At 39.3% G+C, this 24,140-nt stretch overlaps 1 protein-coding gene across 1 annotated transcript; it reads left to right on the top strand.

Moving 5' to 3' along the window:
- The first annotated feature begins 9,689 nt into the window (after nucleotides 1-9,689).
- On the top strand, nucleotides 9,690-23,280 carry LOC101167681 (syntaxin-3-like). The gene is made up of 11 exons (XM_004066131.4): nucleotides 9,690-9,801; nucleotides 9,909-9,947; nucleotides 14,759-14,833; nucleotides 14,901-15,000; nucleotides 15,090-15,164; nucleotides 15,259-15,329; nucleotides 16,922-17,030; nucleotides 17,479-17,552; nucleotides 18,897-19,031; nucleotides 19,174-19,284; nucleotides 22,098-23,280. The coding sequence occupies exons 2-11, from the start codon at nucleotides 9,918-9,920 to the stop codon at nucleotides 22,173-22,175; spliced, it is 858 nt and encodes a 285-aa protein (XP_004066179.1). The 5' UTR covers nucleotides 9,690-9,801; nucleotides 9,909-9,917; the 3' UTR covers nucleotides 22,176-23,280.
- Nucleotides 23,281-24,140: the final 860 nt, after the last annotated feature.

Genomic DNA, 24,140 nt, shown 5'->3' with positions numbered 1-24,140 from the left:
TGCATTTAACGTCGGTAATGTTTAGAGGACTTTTTTGTTAACCTTCCCCTCTTGCAAACGTTAGCCAGTTTAATATTAATACATGCAATTGTGTTTTTAAAAGTGAACTTTTGTCTACTGTTGAACCTTTCGCTGCGCGAAGACTTCTCCTCTCTTTTCTCTCGTCTTTCCGACCGTGGTCAAGCGCAGGGGAGATTTCCTTCACGGCCGAAGGGAATTCTCCTTCGGGGTTCACTTCCCGTTCGAAACCCTGAACCTCCAGAGCGGATTAAGAATGACTCCAAAACAGTTATTCTGGGAATGACACCTTCTCTTTATTTAACTAAGTGCTCCGTCCTCCGAACACACAATATATCGCACGCACACACCTCCGCTCCGTGCTCACCCCCCCCCCCATCTGCACCTGCACTCGCCCCTCCCCTTTCTTTCTCGTGGCTCGCACCCCGCTCAGCACACACACTGCAACACTACCCTCGTATTGATCAAGTGGTATAGGTTTATATGGGATTAAGAAAGTAAGCAGTGCTAGCAAATTGTGTTTCCAAAAAGTAATTGTTACATTAATCTAATTCAATGTCCCTGATTTCATTGTCATGTAGATGCAATCCTGCAGGAATTAAAAGAACATGGCAGCAGCTAAAAATGAAGTATAAAAACATAATTCAATCAGGTCAAATGTGAGCATGTCATGGATGTAGGCTTTGTTGACAATATTTGACATATGAAACATCTACATAGCAATACATATCTAATGTTGTTTTCATTGTATATATGTAATTGACTGCAACGAAAAACGGTAAAGGTCAAACAAAAACATATGGGGAAATGATAAAAAAACGAGTCATCTCAAAATCCTGGCACGAGATAAATATAATTCTCTATGAATTAATGCAGCCTCCTCGTCTATTGGGTCCTCCAAAAAAGGACAAGCCATTCTTGTCACTTAGACCGTCTCTGTGTGACAGAAATGTGGGCAATGAAGGTTAAAGCGAAAAATACCGCTTCGTCTTTAAAAAGGGGAGGGGACCAGCAGAAACTTTGAGTTTAGAGGATAAAACCTGCTCCCGACCAGTTTAGGTTTACAGCATAAGTAACCATGGACACTGACTCCGAGTATAAATTACCTCTATTTCAGAAACGGGTTTGACTTACTCTGCTTTCTCTGGTTTAACAAACCTCCCATTCTGAAACGGAAAACCCAGGGTTTCCCTGATTTCAGGGTTAACGCACTCAGAGTTTACACTTAACCTCCTTTCTGAAACAGGCCCCTGGGGAGTCTGTCCACAAGGTTGAGGAGTGTGTTTATAGGAATTATTGACCATTTTTCCAAAAGCGCATTGGTGAGGTCATGCACCGATGTTGGTCGAGAAGGCCTGGCTCTCAGTCTTCACTCTAATTTCTCCCAAAGGTGTTCTATCGGGCTCAGGTCAGGACTCAGTGCAGGTCAGTTAAGTTCATCCACAACAGACTCTCCATCCATGTCTTTATGGACCTTTATGGACACTTTATGGTCGTGTTGGAAGAGGAAGGGGCCCGCTCCAAATTGTTCCAGGCTGTTCCAAAAAGAGTACTATTACCTCTTTGGTCCACATTTGTTGAGCAATCATGATCCCCACCAAAAATAAATAAATAAAAATTGTTGAAATATCCACATATAAAAGGTAATTCAATACAAATTTCCCCCCCATTTCCATCTTTTTTTGGCAGTTTGTCACCACAGGAGTGGTTACCATTACCTTGGAAAAACACATCAACATGAGAAAAGTAAGTCCAATGCTATGTTTACATCAGGCGTGTGACACGCGTTCACACACATGCTTAACACCCATTCTCAAATGTGCGTTTAGCCCAGGGATATCACACTGGATTAGCAGGTATGGGTGTCTTCTTTTTCATTTGCTGCTCTTTGCTAGCACATAAAAAACAAACAAAAAAACAAAAACGGTTTATACAAATATACACCTTGTCTATCCGAATATGCAAAGCCCCTTTTTGTAATAGTAAAATCTGTCCAACACAAAAGGCATTCAGCTCTCATCTGTTTGCTACGTTATTTGACAGGACAAGTGAAAAAAGAAGTTTTTTTTTTTTTCAAGTTTTGAACGCAGAAGCCCAAAATGTGCATGTACATAGCCTTTTCATTGAAAACAGTCACTTGAATACGTGTTGCAGAGGCCGGTGTGAAAGTAGATTCAGAAACATTAACGCTGCTAGTACAGTGGAAATGGGAATTTTCTGTTCAAAATAAACAAATATACTTTTGAAAAATATAATAAAAATGTATATTAGATAAACAGAGGATTAGCTAGTCAGTATGGATATGGATTAAAAACATGTAACCTCTTGAGCTTGTTAGTGACTCTGCCAACGGCTTAGAAAGAACTGAATCCCTGAAGTGCAAAGGAAGAACATAGGTCTATGAAGTATTTTAGGGGTGAACCAGTGGTGAGCAGAGCAAACTAGGCTGGTGAGCAAGTGCACCTCAGGAGGGTGAAGGCTGAGGGGAAAAGATCAGACATGGGCTGGGGCAGAAAACTGACAGATTGGTGGGATATAAAACTGATTTGAATGAAAAGTGATTGTTTAGTTTAAACTAAAAAGCTATGGCAAAAAAAGTTAATTGCACTAGGCTTAACCAGAAAGATGTTGGGTATGGAGGACCAGGAGATTCTTGGAACAAGTAATACAGCATTTTGATTATTTGCAACATATTGTGGATTAAATATAAAGATTACAAATAACAAGTAACAAACACGCAGCAAGTACAAATCTGAAAGTCTGAATTTTATTGAATAGGTTTTAGAACATTTTTATTTTTGCCACTATGGATATTTTTCCAGGTACAGAAGGATTTGCTGTTGAACGTTGTGTCCACAGTGATGTCCGTGATCGCTGTGACCATCTACTCGGTGGACTTGAGCCAGAACCTTGATGTGCCCTGTGATCAGGGAAAAGAGACAAACTGTGATGACAAATACTTTGCCATGGTTATTATCAGCTAGTTATGTAACTGTGCAAAGTTTTTCTTTTGCATTTGAAATATTTTTAGACTTGCTTAAGTTTATTTTTTTAACCTGTCTCTTTCATAGGCCTCCCGCCCCAGGATATAGATATTAAAGTTAGTTTACAAATGTCATGATCAGAAGACGACAGTTTTTGAGGTTGATGGTGGATGGGTGGAGTTCAAATGCTGTTGTTTTAATATACAGTAATAAATACTGTCAGGGAAAGTTTGAGGGAATTGGTAACGTCTGTAGTTGATAAAACTTTTCCATGGATAAAGTTCTAAAGACCCACTCCCGCATTTTAAGATGGTCTCGTAGCATATATCTGATGATGGAGGACGTGTATTAAGATTTAAACTGCATTTCTGCGCCAACTCAAAAGCAAATTTCTAATGAACTTCTGCCGCTCTGCAGAAACTATGTCCCAGAAAATGAAAATTTGCCTAAAAGTGGCAAAATCATAACGAAAGAACTGGAGTGGGACTTTAAAGCTCAAAAAGAGATGGGAGGGCTTGGTATTAAATATACCTGTCTCCTTCTTCCTTAATTTCTGTCAACAGAAAATATAGACACAACATTCCGCTGCATTTGGAGTCAATTTTAGTTTGTGCATAGCACTCGACTTACTAGTTGAGTACCCCAGTGTGGGACACTAAAGGCAGACTCAATAGAAAAATTTAATAATTTGATCAAATAAACTAAAAACATGCCCCCCCCCCCCCCCCCCCACACACATCCTGGATAGGGCCAAAAATGAAAACATTTAGTGAGTTAGAATGACAAAGTAATGACCAAATCTGTAGCGTTTTTAACAAAATTATAACAGCTACATGTCATGAACACACTTTTATCTTGTACACATTTCTTCAATATGTTAATTCAACGTTGCCATGGCACTGCCATGTTTCCACTGGCAACGTCTCGTATTTGTTTCATTGTTAGTGGGTAGATTGACATTGCATGCTGTTCTTCAGTGTATTGCAATCAGGTGTGTAACTTGATTGTCATGATCAGCTGTGACGAGAACAGACCCAAGTGCTCGAAACCCGGAAAGACTACGCACGAGAAGATGACTTAGAAAAGTTTTTATTTTAGTTCTTGGTTGTTGGCGAGGGGTTCCGAGGATGTCGTCACCAGCGAAGAAGGCAGCGAGACGTGGACCCAAAGGTCAGTAGTCTCCCTTGTGTGAGGTGGAACGTAGTATTCACAAGGCAGGTGAAGATGGAACTTGCATCTGTTGGAAACGTGGCGTGGAGCGGGGTCGTAGCGTGGCTAGCGTGGTGGTGGAGGCTTTGAATGACAAGGCAGTCTTTATGGTCAGGAGCTTGAGAATAAACCCAGGTCGGCACTTGTAAAGGTTGGTGTTCTGTAGGCAAGAATGATAACTTGGTTACTTGAATAGCAAAACTAGAGATTATTTTGTAAACGAGAATTCACTAAGGACCAGGTACTGGACCATCGTGGGGAACAAACTGGCGATGAATACTGGAGCAAGGCCATCTTAAATACTGGAGTGTTGATGAGGGAAGTGCGAATAGCAGGGTTCAATCTGTGGAAGAAGAGCAGAGAAGGGAGGGGGAGGAGCGGACTCCCGGAGGTACCATGAGTTGATACTGCAACTGTGAGGGAGTCTTTCAGATGTGCATCAGTGAGGCATGTCCTGTGTTTGTTTTTGATTGAAGTTCATGTCAGAAAACGCTGATTCACAGAGGTAGGATGAACCAAACAGGCTGGCAACCTGCATGGCTGCTGTGTATACACCACTGTACTTATCTGTGTCAACAAGACACCAAATGTTTGGTGCAGCCTGGTTGGCTTTGAGGTGGAGGTCATTTTGCAATGTTATGGTTTTAATCTCCACCTGTCCAGCATTCAAGTTCCCCATATTTGCGGGGATTAGGGACCAGAGACTTCCGCGATTACAGAGAACCACCCCCCACCCCCCGCGGCTGAAGAATGTCCGTCATTGATCCTCATCAAAAGCCCTTCTGAAACATTTCTGATGCTTTGTAAAACATTTATGAAAATGTATTCAAATGTAAAGAACATTTTATTGCTCAACATAAAGGCCGGTTTCATTCATCATTCATTCATCCAGATGATAATTATTGTCCGTGATTATCTTCAGTGTATCAGAATATTTTCCGACCACTTCTGAGTCAGCTGATGCCATTTCTCCATGCAGGGACACAAACTTCCGTTATAGCGATTCAGGAACTGCTGGAACCAGCTGTTGGAAGCCAACAGTCCCTCCCCCTTTCCTCAGAAATTCGCGCTGCACCTCAATCAGTTTATGTGAAATCACGAATATTGAAGCGCGAATAAGCGGGGGAACACTGTATTATGAACTTATTTTTAAGATATCGTCATTGTACAATTGATATCATTGATATTGTAGATGGATTATTGCATTTGTCATAAGAAATGCAAGAGGGATTTAAACAGAATAGCAACATAATAAAAGTACACTTTAGACGCAGCTCACTGGTGAGTTGTGCTATTTTTAGAACAGGCCTGCGGGTGCCTTATGTGGCCCTTGGGGGTGACCTGGTGGCCGAGGGCACAGTGTTGGTGACCCCTGTTCTACAGGGAAGACATTGAAGGTCACATTTTCCACAGTGAGTCAAGCAAATGCATGTTCATTTGTACAACACCTTTCATACACAGAAGCAGTTCATGAAACTTTACAGAGAAGCTTTGGTACCAATAAAACCTAGAAAAAAAATACATAGTGGTGCAGTGGTTAACCCTATTGCATTTGCATGTCAGGAAGAATGTCATGGTTTGAACCCCTGCAGCTGTTCAAACATTAGAGGTTGATTTGTGACCTTATTGGGGACTGAAGGGGTTCAGATAACTGATATATTAATTATGGGAAAAGATAAAAACTGAAGTGGAACAGAAAAATACAGCTGGTGCAGCATGTCAAACAAAAAAGGTTTACGTACATTTGCACTTCAGAGTGGATAAAAATGGGGTGCAGAGGTTCAGTAGGTAACTAGTTCCATCTGTGTTCAGCATAGCAGATAAAATAGTTTCAAAAGTTCCTGAGGTTCTACCAGCTGATTTTCTCCTCGAGAACTTAGAGCCTAAATGGGTTTGAGAACCCCAAGATTATTTGAGTATCTAATGTCCACATCATTGAGTAAATTAGTAAATGATCAGAAATGACTTCACATCATGAGCTCAACTGATAGCAAATGTAAAGACATAAAGCAGGAGTGATTTGATGAGTTCTCCTCCTTCAGCTTTGAAGAGATTTTTTTTATTAATTTCACTCAAACTGGAAATCGGGTTTTGTGCTTCATTGCCAAGTGTAATGTAATGTTAAGTCCTAATTTTATTGTTATGTCATCAGATTGTCATCAGTGTTCAGTGCAGGTTTTTTTTTGGTAAAATGGTCAAAAAAACATCGATTTCAAGATGCAAAGATTGGCGGTTAAATAAATAAAATGAGTTAAATTGACATTTAATTTTCTCCAAAAACGCATTTTTTTTGTCGAAATCACGAAACAACATCAAAATGATGAAAAAGTCAACTGAGCTCCGTTCTACTTATGAAGGTAAGTTGAAAAGTTACTTAAGTGTCCAGTGAGTGTACATCTTCTTATCAACAAAGAATTAATTAAAAAAATGGAAAATCATGCAATTGTAAAACAGCCAACACACATACAGCAGTTCACCACAACTGGGTATTTACTTTTTAAAATGTGTTTATAATGACTATTTGCAATGCCAATATTGATTATGTCTAGCTGAACATTTCATATTAAATGTCATCCATCCATCTATATTCTGCTCATCCAGGACTGGGCAGCAGTCTAGGCAAAGATGCCCAGACTTCACACACACAAAAACAAACAAACATTAAAATATGAAAATATAACACATTTAAAATCACCTCAAGAATACCATATACACTCTTCGGTCACACACTCAGAAAGCTCTGTTTTAATGCAACTTACAGATGTGTTCCTGCAGTATTCCATAAGAGAGAAGCAGCAAAGGAAAAGGCAGTTTTCCCAAGCTCTGTGTGGATCCTGGGAAGAAAGAGGAGAAAATGGTGTGAGGAGTGGGAGTTTTATCCACTGTTAGCAGGAGACAGGAGAAGGAATAAGTATGATGGTAGTTTTCCAAGAATGGCCTTGTAGATGAAATATAGCCAGGGTCTTTGTTATCTGAGGTTGAGTGAAGGCCATGAAGGCAGAGAGTACAAAATGTTCCCATAATCCAGAACTAGGAGGAAAGTGGTCTAACATGTCTTTTTCTTACAGGAGTGTTCAGACAGGGTTTGTTTCTCTTGATTTGAATGAGCAGCAGCTCTACTCTGAACTCTCTGCGGGTGACTGAGATTCTCACCCTATCCCTAAGGGAGCGCCCAGCCACCCTACGAAGGAAGCTTATTTCAGCCACTTTGAGTGGATCTTATTCTATCGGTCATAACCCCAGAGCTCATGAACATAGATGAGTATTGAAACAAAGATCAAACCAGTAAATTTATTGCCTTGCTTTCTGGCTCAGCTCGCTCTTCACCACAACTGGTACAGCGCCTGCATAATGCCACAATGGCCTGTCGATCACACGCTCCGATCTTCCCTTACTCATGAACATGACCCCAAGATATTTAAACTCCTCCACCTAGGGCAGGAGCACTCCACCCACCAAAAGAGGGCAGACTACCTACTGACCCTCATCCCAGCCACCCCACATTTTTCTGCAAACTGCCCCAATGCATCGTGGAAGTTCTGGCTTGATGAAGCCAACAGGACAACATCATCTGCAAAGAGCAGAGAGGAAATCCTGTGGTCCCAAACCTGACCCCCTCTGGCCCCTAGAAATTCTGTCCATAAAGACTATGAAAAGAACCACTGATAAAGCAGCCTGCTAGTGCATAAAAGATAGACAAAAGCAACACTGTAATAAATCTAAAAATATAAACAACACAACAGAAACAATGGAGTTTGCATGCAAACTCCATTGCATGCAAATATGGGCGAAAAATAAAGTCAGCAGTGCAAATCAGGTATAACTGCTGGTGGCTTGCAACCTTTCAGTTAGTGATCACAGATCCTCCAAGAAACTATCCCTTGAGGTGCCCTTTTGACTGTGTTCCTATGTAGATAAAAGATTTGAAGATTTTTATTCAGAAATATTAACAAGTTCACATTCTTATCTTTGGCTGCACTTCTTTTAGTACACTCTCTCACCTTAGACAAAACCTTCGCTACAGGATCTGTTAATTGTTGAGGTTTTTTTTTGCAATCTTGCTCAGAAAATCAAACGCTGGTTCATTCATTTTTTGTCGAAAGTGGGTCTACATTTTGTAAAAATGGGCTTCTCTTCTGTGTATCGTCGCATTTCAATAGTTGCATCAGTGCCTGCTGTGTGATGCTGCTTCGATTCTAGGATTTGAGTGTCAAACTCCTGAGTGTCTATATCCCGCCTTTTGTTGCAGCTGATGGAAAAGCTCCTGACGGGTAGTGTGCAGTAGTTGGTGCAAGGTTGAGGATTTGATTCTGAATAGACTGAGAACTGAGATAGAGACATAGCACTTGCAGGAACTCTGTGAGTAAATTTGAGTACTTAACTGTGCTTGTTGAAGAAAAACTGCAGTGAAAATATTAAAAGTATTGATCTCGTCACACGAGAGTATTGATGATCACCTCAGTATCGATGGTATCTATTGATTTATTAATAGTAATAATAATAATAATAATGGATTGGATTTTTCTGCGCTTTTTCCAGACGCTCAAAGCGCTTACATTGTGTCCATTATTCATTCACTCATCATTCATACTTGGTGATGGTAAGCAATTGTTGTAGCCACAGCTGCCCTGGGGCAGACTGATAGAGGCGTGGCTGCGGCCCCTCTGACCATCACCGGGACATTCATACACATTCACACACCAGTTGAGCCACACTGGAGGCAAGGAGGGTGAAGTGTCTTGCCCAAGGACACAACGACACTTTGGCTGGTGGGAGCGGCGATCGAACCGCTGTCCCTTCGATCATTGGACGACCAGCTCAACCGCCTGAGCCACTGTCGCCCACTATCTGTATTACGCCTAATACAGATTGATACACCCACTCCTGGGGTGGCCATGGTGCAGCAGTAGGGCGGTCCTTTGATCAGAATATTGCAAGTTCGATTCTTGCCTTGCCCCCCCATGCGTCCTTGGGGAAAAGTGATTATAGGTTGGTGCCACTGTTCAGCAGTGGAGCCGCCATCGGTGTGTTAACAAGGAAATGTGACTGTAAAGAGCTCAAGGCCTTCGAGGAAGGTAGAAAAGCACTATACAAGTACATGTCATGTACCATTTACCCCCATTACACAGTTTGTACCTTTTGTACTATATCTTTGACTAATGATCATGACGTTAACACTTCTCAATTTGCAAGTTAAAATTGTTTTTTTTTTTTATTTGAACGCACTGAAACAAAGAATACAACCCATCACAACTTGGTGTTCCATGTGTGGTTAAGTTGGTATGAATATTCATACTAAATGGCCCAAAGTTGGTATGAATATTCATACTAAATGGCCCACAGAGGTGGTAGTTTGTTGGCCAAGCAACAGTTGGAAGGGCTTCTCCAGTCACTGTTGTGTAGTGTGAAGGATGCAGGAGGGGGTGGGTAGTTCTGAACACTGCTGTCCTAATCCGCTCTTAGAGGCTTAGCTGCTCCTCAGCCAGGTTGACAGCAGCTCTTGCACACAGTCGCCACATACAGGGTTTGTGAGAGTCTAAACTCTTGGATTATTATAAGGATCCCATTGTTCCACTGTGAAACTTTGAAGGTAATTTTATTTGCTGCGCAATCAGGCGAAAAAAACTTTTCACCTGCAAATTAGTTGTCTTGTTTTTTAACCTTTATGGTTTCTTTATTTTTGAATTCTATTTAAAGGTTTTCAAAATGAAGGATCGACTAGCACAACTTAAAGAGGTTGGTAAACAAATTGTTTATCAAATGTAATGTGTAGTTAGGTGCTGTTATAGGCAGCATGGGCTCTGTCTTTTATTTATTATTGACCATAATCTTTTGAGGACATCACAACTGCTGCGTTCACTAAAAATATTGGAGCTTGCTGTTGTGATAAATCACACCTCAGAAAGTTAAGTTAATGTTTCTGTAATATGTCCAGGCTTTATTACACTGCAATGTGTGAGTGTATTATACAATACCAGCTTTAAAGCAAAATAATGTGTTGTTACATCGACCATGAAACTCATTTTGTTTCCCTTTTTGATGTCTACCTGAAATTTGGTCGATTCACCAATTTTAGACTTAAAATGGTCAATTATATCTTTGACTAATGAAAAGCTCTTATTGGTTGTTTACAAATATTAGAAAGTGTGTGTTGATACTGACTGAAAGGTAGAGGTTTACCGATTCATTTGAACAACGTTTCGATTCATGTAATAATTTGTGGCAGAGGATACAATTGAATAGGTTAGTTCAAAAGGGGCCCAAGTCCAAGAGGTTTGTTTTTCCAGGAAATTATTTTAATTGCATTGCTTAAAGGGAGGCTACACCAAATGATTAATACTTTACCCAGATTTAGTAAAACTTCATAGCTTACAAATGCTATCATATGAAGCACCTCACTTTTATCATTTCAGAGGACTAGCAAACTTAAGTCTCTGGACTTGGGCCCTTTTTGAATTAAACAGGGCCGCTGCCAGATTGGATAACTAATGCTGCCATCTATGGGATAAAGCTAAACCCATGCAAGAGAGGCCCAAAACCAGGAATTTTGCACTTAATGCATTTTTAATGTCAAGCATAGTCAATACATTACAACGGACTTGGGACTTTTTGATAGCTTTTCCCTTTTTTTTCCCTTGAAGACCATAGAACATATGATATCTATTTTGAAAAATTGTGGACTTGGGCCCCTTTTGAACTAACGGATTCAATTCATAATTGATATTGATTCATTTTGAATGATCCGATTTGATCTGATTCAGTGACCTAAAACGATCCAGGACATCTTTGGCCAAAACTTTAGCGAGTGGCTCAGAGATAAATACCTGGTACCTGGTAAAAGTGCAGGTGAAGTTTGCCAGATTCCTTCAATTTGGAAGATAATCGAGTGTAAATTTAGTATGTGTACAAACAAACAAGTAAACAAGAATTAATGGCAAATCCATTCACATTTTAGTTTCCTAAAGTTCAGCCCACTGTTGTTTTTTCACATCGAAAGAATCCAAAGAGATCATTATTAATGCATTCTACCACTCTGTATGGTCATATCTTTGCTAAACTCAAAGTGTTTCCACACACTGGACCGGAATGATGGACTGACCATTTTTTACTGCCATCACATGTGCACTTTGTCAATTTTACTTTGTACAAAAAACCTACCATGCCTCAATCCCAATAGTATTTTCCCAATTCTGTTATGGATTTATCCCATTTTGAAACAATTTGATAGTGATATACGTTGATTGAATTAATAACTTGCCTCAGACTAATCAGTCTGGTTGAATTGTATGAATAGGAATCCAAATAATTGATTAAGGTCTTAATTATTACAGTTGTACTGAAATGTGACATTTAAATTCATTGCAAGAGCACAAGAGATTTGCCAAAACCTTTTTGCTGACCCAGCAGCTGTAATATCAATATTTTTCATTTTGTTTGCTGCTCTTTGGGGGCAAATTAAAAATAAGCCAAGAAGAAGTTTGCTTTCTTTTTTAAAGATCCACTCAGATGGAAATTGTGTTTTTTGTGTTTTTAACTTGGCAGTTTTCCTATGATGAACGACCTTATAAAGAAAATGAAGTTGAAAATTGCATTTCTGAGTATTTCTTTATTCAAATTGTGAATCAGGAGCAGATGAAAAAAATATTGTATTTGTGACATACGCTGGGCAACAAGCTCCATGCTCCATCCCATTCTTTTTTTTCCCCCTGCTCCACTCCATTCTGATGCATCCACTTGTTGTCGAAGAGATCCATGAATGTCTTTGTTTTCCTTATCTGAGCTGGCATCTGACTCAAAAAAGTCCATCTGGATTGCTCGCCATTTTTGTTTTATCATTATTTCTAGGCTAGGGGTGTGAGGGGCAGTTAGTTAGTGGGAGAGCATGTAAACAGAGAGTTCTCCATAAAAGGGGGGGGGGGAGGGCTGGTGGGGTTGCTCAGTGCCAACTGTTCCACCCACAACTCAGAGGTGAATTTCTAATGAACTACCGCTGCTCCACAGAAACTATGTCCTAGAAAACCATACAGGTTTTTTTATATAGGCTTAAAACAGTATAATAATAATTAAAAGACCACTGAAGATGCTTTTAGAACAGTTCAAAGATGATTTGAGTGGGACTTTCAAGGAAAAATCCAAAATATTGGATTTGCAGTAAACAATATCAACAATTTTGGAATATCTACAGTATGGCAACAATAACAACTAGTGCAAACACACCACTGGTGGAACGGTCTGGTGACAATGTCCACATTTTCTTTCTTTACTGTCAACATTTTGGCCCAGATGTATGAAACTCATTGCAGCTTTTTTTTTGTTTTTAAACTGCCTATTGCCAACAGTGGGAGGAAAAAAGTGTTTAGTCAGCTTGAAATTGTGCAAGGTCTCCCACATAAAAAGGTGAGAGAGGCCTGTAAATTTAATCAAAAGTTGCACGTCAACTATAAGAATGAATACAAAAGGGTAGAAAAAAATCACATTCTGATTTTTTAAAGAATTTATTTGCATTCTTGTAAAAAATATTCAAAAAAATGCTAAAGAAACAAAACATTGACCTTAATTTAACTCCAAAGATTTTTTTATGGGATTTTAGCCTGGTCGTCATGATTGTGATCATTGTCTTGCTGGAGGATCCAGTCATGTTTCATCTTCAATGATGGAAGGAGGTTCATTCATTCATTCATTCATTCATTCATTCATTCATTCATTCATTCATTCATTCATTCATTCATTCATTCATTCATTCATTCATTCATTCATTCATCCTCTGCCATTTTATCCCTTTCGGGGTCACAGGGCTGCCGGAGCATAACCCCGCCACTTGTGGACTAAGGCAGGGTACACCTTGGACAGTTCGCCAGTCTGCCCCAGGGCCGCAATCACAAACCCATTCACACTCACAGCTAGGGACAATTTAGAGTTGCCAATTGACCTATGAAGGAGGTTTTCTTTCAAAATCTCACGTAACATCGCCCTGTACATTCCTTCGTTTACATGATTCAGTCATTCTTTTTGCAGAAAAACAGCCCCAAAGCATGATGCTTCCACTCCCATGCTTCACAGCAGGTGGTGTTCTATGGATCCAATTCAACATTCTTTCTCCTCCAAATACAACAAGTTGAGTTTTTACAAACTTTAGTTTAATCTGACTAAATTCTTTTCTAAATAATCCAAATGATTTCTAGCAAATGCATACTGGCTTAAGCAAGGGGACACACCAGGCACTGCAGGATTTGGGTCCCTATGTTAGTGATGGTAGCCTTTGTTCAAATGAGCCCATATCTCTACAGGTCATTCACTAGGTTCCCTTTGTGATTCAGAGATTTTGTCTCACCTTTCTTGTGATCATTTTGACCCTAGCAAAGGCAGGGTACACCCTGAACAGGGCCATACACACACTCATATGCACATCTGGGGACAATTTAAAATCATTAATCTACTTATAAAGCATGTTTTTGGACTGAGAATGCTGGAGATCCCCAAGAAGACCTACACATGCACTGGAAGAACATGCAAACTCCACACAGAAAGGTCTCAGCCAGGATTTGTACACGGGCCTTTTTCACTTTGAGGTGAGAACGCTAACCCCTTTGCCACTGTGCGGCTCTTATATGTCTTCCATTTCCTAATAATTGCTCCCACAGTTGATATTTTCGCACCAGGCTACTCACCTATTGCACATTCAGTCTTACCAGCCTGATGCAGGTCAACAATTTGGTTTCTGGTGTCCTTAGACAGCTCTTTGGTTTTGGCCATAGTGGAGTTTGGAGTGTGACTGAGGTTGTGGTCAGGTGTCTTTTATATAGATAACCAGTTCAAACAGGTGCCATTAATACAGGTAACGAGTGGAGGATAGAAGAGCTTCTTAAAGCAAAAGTTACAGGTCTGTGAGAAACAGAACAGATTGACTTTATTATTGATAACCAAATACTTACTCTGCCCTGTGACAGACTGGCGACCTGTCCAGGATGTCCCCAGTGGCTGGGATAGGCTCCGGTAGCCCGTGACCCTGAAAGGGGCAAAACAGCTTAGAAGATAAATTAATGAAATTAACGAAATACTTATACTGTGGAATACTTACTACTGTGGAATTTACCAATTTTAGTAAAAATCCTTTCTTCCATTCTGTTTCTAATAGTGCAACATGATGAAAATCACAGGCTTGTCTCAACTTTTTAAGCAGAAGAAAATACATAATTAGTGGCTGACTAAATGTTTTTTTGCTCATTGTATGTTATTAGTTTCCAAAAAATTATAAAGCCTACCTAAAACTGCTAATGACCTGCTGTCATCTGAGATTTTTTCCAAACATAAAAAAAATTCTACATTTTTAAGAACCCCTAATAAGAAAAGCAGCCTAATTCCCTCTAAAAATGGCAAAAAAAATCCTGTTATTTTACTAGAAAATTAAAAAGGGTTGTTAGTCATTTAAAAATGTTTAAACATCAGTGACACTGTCATATGGATAGATTCGGTCTTCTAGTTTACTCCTTAAAGTGTTTTGGTATTTCACGTTTTACAGTGCTTCTCTTTCAAAAATGTCTTCACAGAAGAGTGATGCAGGTGGAGAAGACGTTGCGGTTCCCGTGGAGAACGAGGCCTTCATGAATGACTTCTTTGCTCAGGTTGTTAGTTTTTTCCCGTTTTGTCTTGGAAATCCTGTTTCTTTCTCATTTTTGCATGTTTGTTTAGGCTGAAGATATCCGCACCAGTATTGACAAGATAGATGAGAGTGTTACAGAAATCAAAAAACTTTACTCCAGCATCTTATCAGCCCCAACGCCAGACCAAAGTAAGAAATACATGCAGACAAATGATTTACCATTATTTTTAAGAACATTCAACACCTCTTGCTGCTTACACAACTATTTTCTGTTTCAGAAACACAGGATGATGTTGAAGCTCTTACGAATGAGATCAAAAAGTCAGCCAACAATGCAAGAAACAAGCTGAAGAGTTAGTATTTGTGTTTATTTCTTCTCTGCTGCTGGTATGATTTTCCCTTGTATAACTCTAAGCTTTAAATAATCTGTCTGTGTACGTTAAATAGCCATTGAGCGTCAACTTGAGTCAAACACAGATGAACGCGCCTCAGCTGACCTCAGAATACGCAAGTCACAGGTAAAACAATAAATCTGACCACACACATAGGATGTACAAACAGGACAATGTCTACATTTTTGTTTGATCAGCGCAATTTATCTTTCTGAGTTGCCAACAATGAGACACTGCCTTCAGTGTAAAAACCTGAAATATCACATAAAACCTGTAATACAATTACAAATTTTTTAATGATGAATGTTTTTTTTCAATGTCTGTCCAAGTTCTGCATTTTGCTTAGGAATGAAGCTTTAAATAACCTGGAAGGATATTGTCACAATACAAGGTTAGGGTTAGGGTTCACAAGGATTCTCCAACTCACGGAATTCCAAAGAAAGCAACAGATTTGGTGCTAAGTGTATTTTTTGCAATGCCATTAGATGCACTTTCACTATGTTGGTAAAAAATGTCACATTTAGCGCAACACTCAATGTTAAAGTTTTGACAGACGAAAATGCTTTTTATAGAGTTGTGCAATCTGGCAGATTCCTGCAGACATTAATTGAAAATGAAGCCATCAGCAGAAACTATAATGCAGAAAAAAACTTAGTCTTTCTGTTAAGCTACATTCCAGGCATGTGATGCACATCACGAACACGCAAAATGTACATTCTTGAAGGCGTGTTTAGTATATGGTGTCACTACCCGATTTTAGTGCATGTACTCACAGTTGGAAGAGGCTTGGTTGGAAATGTTGAAGCGGTGCAAATCTTGCTCCAGACTTCTTGTTTTTCAGTTCTATTTCAATATATGAAAGTCTTGGTGTCATAGAATTTCAGTCAGGTACAAACAGCAGGTCATAATTTCTGCTCAATTTCAAACAGTTGGCACTTCCGTGAACTAAAATGAACGTCAGCCATTAGTCATTACCAAATCTGAATTGGTGACTGGTCAAAGGTTGACCTGGTTTAACTTCCAACGCATGTTCAGAGGCCAAGTCTTTTGTACGTAGAGCCTGAAAACAGTAACAGAAACTTGCACAGCAACGTGTGGACAAAAGAGTTTAAAACATGCAAGCCTAAAACACAGATGTTAACGCATGTAGACTTTTCATTGGAAGTGGTTCGGGTTAGTGGTTGCTTGAACGCTTGTTGCTGAGAGTGGCATGAATGTAGCTTTAGCTGTGTAAAAATGTTCGCTGTTTATTTCTACCGAAGCCACAAGCATCAGTCTGAGAGCAGCACACGTGTGCTTTGTGTCCTTCCACACATAGTATTCAGTCTACTCAGTGGATCATCCAATTTGGAGTGTTTTTGTGGAACACCTCATAGTAACACTTCATGTCAAACATGCTAGCTCATTTTAAATGAAGGCTCTTAAATTTGAGGTTACAATTTCTGATTCGATGCTGAGGAGTGCACAGAATTAACGGAAACAATACTAACAACAAAAAAAATCAAATCCTATTCTGCTTATATTTTTTCTGCTTATTCACCAACTTGTCCAGTCAAAGGAATGAACAACTTGGCCCAACTGACAATGGGTTAAAGTTATCTTGGTGTGTGGTTTGGAATGAATTGACTTAACTGTTTAATGTTTTTAAACAAAATGTGAATGTGTGAGATAGAATGAGGGTAAAACATAATCACTGAAAATGTGTCAAACCCTCCCAGCATGCAATTCTGGCAAAGAAGTTTGTAGAGGTCATGACAAAATACAACGAGGCTCAAGTGGACTTCAGGGACAAAAGCAAAGGACGAATCGCCCGCCAGCTGGAGATCAGTGAGTGTCAGCTAACAGGATATTCATACACAGACTCTCTAACTGCAGTGAAACTATTGTACTTCTTTCCATCAACGGCAGTTTGCTGCTATTGATTTTGAGATTATAAATCCAAATTATGTTCATTACACAGTTTCATACAGCTGAGTTGTAAAAACAGTAATAATGAAGTTTTATTTAAATTTCTGAGTATCAAACCAATTTACCTTTTGTGAGAGTTTGGGGGGGACTGTTGATCTTCTACAACCAAGATTCAGCTTTTTGTATATGAGCCACTTTCTACTGCAATCTCAAGATATACCATTTTTATTTTTGCCATCAGTCAAGTGAAACCTGAGCCAGATACAAAACACAATCTCATAGATGTTACATTTCCTTAATGTATGATCAACTCTTACAAGCCGGAACTATCCTAACTGCCAAACATCTCTTTTCAACACCTCTAAAGCGGGAAAAACCACAACGGATGAGGAGCTGGAAGAGATGTTGGAAGGAGGCAATTCTGCCGTCTTTACTGCTGGGGTAAGACAGTGTCCAAATATCTATGTGCTATAACAAGACAAAAAACATTGTAAGAGTAGAAAGTTTCCTTACAGGTTAAACCTTAGTCACAACTGCTCTCACCGATGGATATGGGTGATCCTGTAGGGCCAAAATGTTGATGCACACTTTTTACTGCGAGCATGCAATGGGCAATATGTTGTGGTGAATACAACTCTCAAGGGTAACTAAAGGGGAAGTAGGTGAGATGCAGGCACGCCATATGGATTTTTCCTTTTTTCACCACCACCCCCACTCCCTGCGTACTGAGCAAGGACCCATCAGTGCTGTCCATGTGACAAGTGCCCTCCCTTTGTGCAGCCTGACTGTTAAAAATTAAACAGAGTGTAGTTTGTGTTGTCATCCTACGGGCGTCCTATGGGCACTTACCTATCATGTGCACACCCCATGCCTACAGCGTTTGCACTCGGTCAGTTAGGAGTCAGTATGCACGCCTTACTAATGACTAGAGAGAGCCATAAAAGCACCGTACCTCAGCATTACCCAATAATTTAAGTGTATGCAACTTACATTCCCCTTGCAGACACGTCATGATACCTTTGCCACACGCACAACAATGGTATGTTCCATTTTCATAATCTCCCTTGAGGTGACCATATGAGCCTCACGGGAAAAGCAAGACACACCTGTGCTCCTCTTAAGATGCAGCCCCTCCTCTCTACAACTCTCAACAAACCCAGACAACCCAAAAACCTGCAACCTCTTGCAGGGGCATAAGAGTCATGCTTAAACAAGAAACTGCCATTTTGTTTGGTCAAATATGACCAAACAAAACCCACAGTTTTGCGTGATCATATTTGACAATGACCCTACTTTGAAACAAGATGTCAAAACAATTTGTTTAATTTCTTGGACCACATCTGGCCTGCATAATTCTAATTAGCACTAAAATTAAGGAAAGGCAAAGTGTTTCTGTTGACAGAGATATAGTCACTCAGGAGGCCAGCAAAAATATAATATAATCACATCCTTGGAAGTTATGTGTTATTAACAAATGCCACAAAACAAACAAAACCTAATAGTAGCATTACTATGTTAGAAACCCAAAGATTTAGATTTATTTTTTAATCTACAGTATGTCGTTTCTAAAAACAAGCTCAACTAACTTTTTTTTTAAATAAAATGTTCAGATCAGGTCAGTCGTATGAATCTTGTGTTAAACATACTAAACAAACTAGTTTTGCTTTATTATTTAAGTAGAAAGTGTGTCTGAAATGTGAGTGTGGTCCTTTTCTTTTTGCTCAGAATGTCTCCCAATTATCCCTGAATTTTTGCATCACTGTGTTCTGCTTTTCCATTCTCAAGATAATGGAGTCTAAGATCAGTCAGCAGGCCCTGAATGAGATTGAGGCTCGGCACAAGGACATCATGAGGCTTGAAAGCAGCATTAAAGAACTGCATGACATGTTTGTGGATATTGCCATGCTGGTCGAGAATCAGGTACATTCATGAGCACAAAAAATGTGTAACCCTAGAAAAATCACAAAAGAAAACACAATTTTTTGTGTTGAAATGAACAAATAAATACATGGCGGTTTTCATCTTGAAATTCTTTCTTCTTCCCCTCTTTCAATCTAACCAGGGTGGCATGATTGAAAGAATTGAAAGTAACATGGACCAGTCGGTGGGTTTTGTTGAGAGAGCTGTGGCTGACACCAAGAAGGCAGCTAAATTCCAGCAGGAGGCACGCAGGGTAAGTTAGAACTGATGGAGCTGTAAAAAAACAGTGACTGCGCAAAACAGAAACTGATGCCGATGAAAGATAATGGGGAAGGAAAGCAGAACTCAAGGGTGAGTCAAACGGAACCTGCCAAAAACTGGAGACTTGAGTGGGTAGACAGATGAGCTGACAAGCAGGTGACTTTGATAGTTCTCTTACAATTTTCAGTCTTTATCATTAAACTTTTAACCAACCAAATCAAAGAATGCTTTGCGACTTGTCCCTCGCTGACTTCTGAGGGGGGTATTCTGGAAATATGGAGCCGGGGCCTTCTACTGAGAGTCGACCAGTCTCTGTACAACCAGAGCAGGTCCTTGGTTTTTATTTCCAGAGGTAAGTCAAACGTCTTCCGAGTGGATGTTGAACTCCGGCAGAGATGCCCTTTGTCACTGGTTCTGTTCATATATTTAATGAATAGATTATTTAAGTGCAGAGAGGGTCTGGTTTGGGGACCACAGGCTTTTATCTCTACGTTTTGCATGTGATTTTGTTCTGTTGTCTTCACTGAACCAGGATTTTCAGTGTCCACAGGGGAAGTTCACTGTAGCTGGAATGAAAATTAACTCCTCCGAGTCAGAAGCTATGGTTCTAGATAGAGGGGGGGAAATGGGATTTGCCCTCTCTGGGGAGAGCACCTTCCCCAAATGGAAGAGTTGAAGTGTCTCGGGGTCTTTTTCACGACCGTAGCATGTAATTGACATGCAAACATATGTATTAGTTGCAAGTCTTGTAGTGAAGAAACACCTGAGCCAAAAAGGCAAAGCTCTTAATTTACTAATCAATCTGTGTTTCTACCCTCACCCATGGTCATGAGTTTTTGGATCATGACGGAAATGATAAGTTTCCATGGCTGATTTGAGGATGTTTATGTGTTTAGTGTTTTTTTGTGTTTGAGTGGGTCTGGGCATCCCTGCTTAGATTGCTTGTCTTATCCAAAACTATCAACACCCTTGCAATTCTGTCAGAAAATGGAACACTGTTCCAATTGCAATTTTTTTTTTTAAATGTTGACATATTTATAGTTTTGCGCTGGAATAACACAAGAAAGAGAGAAGAAAAGTCAAACTTGTCAAATTCACACAGAAATCTTTTCTTTTAATGATTGTCAGATGGACACTTCACATGAAGCTGCATTTCAATGTTGCCTGCCAACCTGCTAAATCTGTTGAAGATTTAGCAGGTTATATTGAGAGACTGAGTGACCCCTTAAAAAAAAAATGGTGACTGAATTGACTTCATTTTGTTAGAGCCGGAAGTCAGCCATTTTCCATGGGTGACGCCACGTTCAATCAGTCCAGTTCTCAATGGTGTACTCTGAATTTTAGCAAGATGAATCTGTCTTCATTAGAACAGAAAGGCGGCAAATAATCCAATAATTTTTTACTTATGTAACAAACAACTTTTTAGTTGTTTGTCTAATATGAGATGTTAATGTTGTGATTAAGGTTCTATATGTCTAACATGCTTAATATTGGTAAAGTATTTTTCCACAAACTAATATGAAAAGATTGACTATCATTATGTGTTATTGCCAATTGTATTAAATAAACATGATCCGTGTCTGTAGACAACAGTGAAAGTAGGGATTTCTATTGTAAATTTTGGATCTGAAATCTCTTCACCTGGTTTGTGTGCAATGTTAAGAGGCAACAACACGAGGGTTAAAAGGTTTAGACCTCAAAAGAATCTCTTAAAATTGACAAAACAACACAATATCATGCTTGAGATTGAGTTTTGCATGACCTCTTGTGCATTTTACATCAGATTATTTTCTATTTTAGGATTTTACCCTTCAATGTACTACTGTGGGAGCCGGTTTAGCTCGTGCTGGTTTGCGGCGCCTTCCGTCCGTGAAACCAGGGTTCGACTCCGGGCTGCTCCCAGTTCCCTTCTCTACCTCTGTGCCGGTTCCAAGCCCGGTTTGAGAAGGTTGCGTCAGGAAGGGCATCCGGCGTAAAACATTGCCAAATTTACCATGCGACTTGTTCGCTGTGGCGACCCCTAATGGGAGAAGCCGAAAGTGGAAGAAGACCCTTCAATGTACTACTGAAGATTGCATTTGCTTCTTTAACTCATAAATCCCTCAGAAATTGTTTCATACATGTTTGCTTTTTGTATGAAAAATGATCCAGCAAGGTGTGAATATATTGACATATTTTTAACCTCAATACAATTGAAAGGATTTCTTTCTTGTTTCTGTTCCTGGTTTTTTTTGGATGTGTGTGTCAGGAATGGGTGGTGTAGGACCCAAAAGGCAGCAGACCAAGCTTGGTGACAGAAACATTTAAACTGAAACATGACCATGGGCACAGCCAAAAAATAAAAAATTAAATAAATTTAAGAGAGAAAAAATAAATAAGTAAACAAAAAAATTGAATAGACCGAAAATAAACAAATTAAAAAAAAAAAAAAAAAAAAAAAAGTTGCTTAAGCAGAGCAGGAGAGATGACCTAAGAATGACTGAAAGCAGGCGCTTAAATGGACTGAGGGTAATTGACAGAAATGAAAACAGCTGTGGATGATCAACGTGAACCTGGAAACAATTCAAAGCATGACCAAAATCTAGAACATAACTGACAACCCAAACTAAAACACAGAATCCTTACAGTGTGTGTTTTTGAGGTTTCATTTTATGCTTTCATTGAGTTTGTTTTAAATGAAGTACACAAACAGTTACTTGATTAATTGACCAAAGTAAATTAGATGTAGCTTTTTTTGAATGAAAACTGGATGTAATAACAGCTTCTGTCTTTCTCTTTTTCTTCCACATCCCACCTTTCCTCCAGAAACAAATGATGATCTCCTGCTGCTGCGTGATTCTCGCTATTATCCTTGGCTCATTTGTCTACAGCTTCTTTAAATAGAGGGAGCAGCTACCAGTGATGAGATGAATCAGAACTACTCTCACAATGTGTTGACCTTACTTCAATAGAATGTCACCACATAGAAATAAAAACTGCATGTGTTTGTGTTCTTTCATCATGTTGACCCTTTAGGGGGCGTCACTGAAGATCTCAATTTGGTGAGACCTAAAGGCCAACCGTAACAAATCATTGACCCTGTTTTGCTGAGGTAGCTTGAAGAGCATTCAATTTGACCAGTTCGACAACATCCAGATGTTTCAATGAGTTTTTGTGGGCCTTCACAATAATATTGTGATGTGAAGACAATACGGCACGATTTGTTACATTCTTACATGAAGTTTGTATCATAAGTATTGGGACAACAGTTTTTCTTGTTATTCTATATCTAATGTTATGTACTAGCATATGAAAACAAATTGTGCCAATACTTATGCTATTGACTGCATCCATTGATATAGCTCATGGCCTGTTGTTTGTGCATTCATTTTGACAACTTTTCCATGATTTGAAATTTTGTTGCTTTTCAAGGTGTCTGTAGAAAACAGTGTTTAATCTTAATTAAATAAAGATTAAATTAAATTCTAACACAAATAAACCCAGCTTCATTTGATTACAATAAAAATGCCTTCATGCCCTTTGATTTAAATCATTTTAGTTTTTATTACAAAGACTGACTCCGTGTGTGAGTCCATGTTCATGTGTGTGTGCTCCCTAGTTCAGTGTCTGTATGTCAGTCTCATTTCATGCCATGGTGCCATCCACGTTTCCATTTTATTTATGTCTGTTCTGAAAATGTTGTCACGGAAGGAATTTTTCTACAAGCAAAAAACGTTTCTATTCAGGTCAATTGGTAGGGTTGGAAATGAGTCCTTTTGAGTTTGTTGATAGAAATTAACCAAAATCTTCACAACCTCTGACAATAGAGACACATACTTTACACCCTGAACATTTGACAAAACTCACTAGAAATAGCTTTCTGGCCCCCGACTGTAGGCACAGCCATGTTATAGTTGTTCACAATCATTTGTTCTAGCTTAATTGTGATGTGTACATTTGATACTGTCATCCATTATTCTTAGATCATCAATAAAATTACTTTATAGAATGTAAATCTCTTTGTGTGAGTTGCTGCCCTTAAATGAGAACTGGATTGATTGACCCCTCCCACCTTGCGTTCTAAACAGGAAGTACCTGCTGGATCCAAGAAGCCAAAATTCCATAGACTTAGAGAAATAAACAGTCGTTTTATTTTTTGGAATAACCGCTCTTGTTAACTGTTTTAACATGTTCTTGTTAATTCAATTTTTTCTGCAGTACAAGTTATTCAAGTTATAAGCTGGCTCTCACGATGAACATTTGATTGAAAGATTCTATACAGAGCCCATGTTGAAGTAGTAGGAGTGTGGCCTTCCGGTAGGCTCAGTCCTGATTGGCAAGAGAGATTGTAATAGAAATTTTAACCCAAACAGACTCGGACCAGTCAGTGCTTACTGACACCTTCTGGTTCCAACATAGCGACGTCCGCATCGCGAAAGAATGGCAACCAGTACCCTGGAACCAAAAGTAAGACCTTTTCTATGCAATGTCAAACTCACTCGATCCAGTTCTCATAACAGTCAATGTCGTGACTCAAGAGGACAAACATGTTGTCAAATAAGACAGAGAACCTAAGGCTAAAAATATGTTTAGTTGGAGTTAAATATTGCTGAAAATAGGAGCAAGAAAAGCATCAGCCCATTGGAAGTGAATTAGTGACATAGGCTGTCTTTTCTTTCAAAGTCTGTGTTTCTCTTTTTCTCCATTTGATGACAATAAAACCACTGATCTTGTTTTGCTTCTTTTTGTAGCTTTTTTTCCTTTGAGACGTTTTTTTAAACAATGAAATTTGTCTAAGATTTGAACATTTTCACCTGAAGCTTAGCTTCAACAAACAAAAAGGTAGAAGATAAACAACTAATGACTGCT

Source organism: Oryzias latipes, chromosome 1 (assembly GCF_002234675.1).
Source record: "Oryzias latipes chromosome 1, ASM223467v1".
Taxonomy (NCBI): Eukaryota; Metazoa; Chordata; class Actinopteri; order Beloniformes; family Adrianichthyidae; genus Oryzias; species Oryzias latipes.
This window is presented reverse-complemented; position numbering and strand designations above follow the sequence as displayed.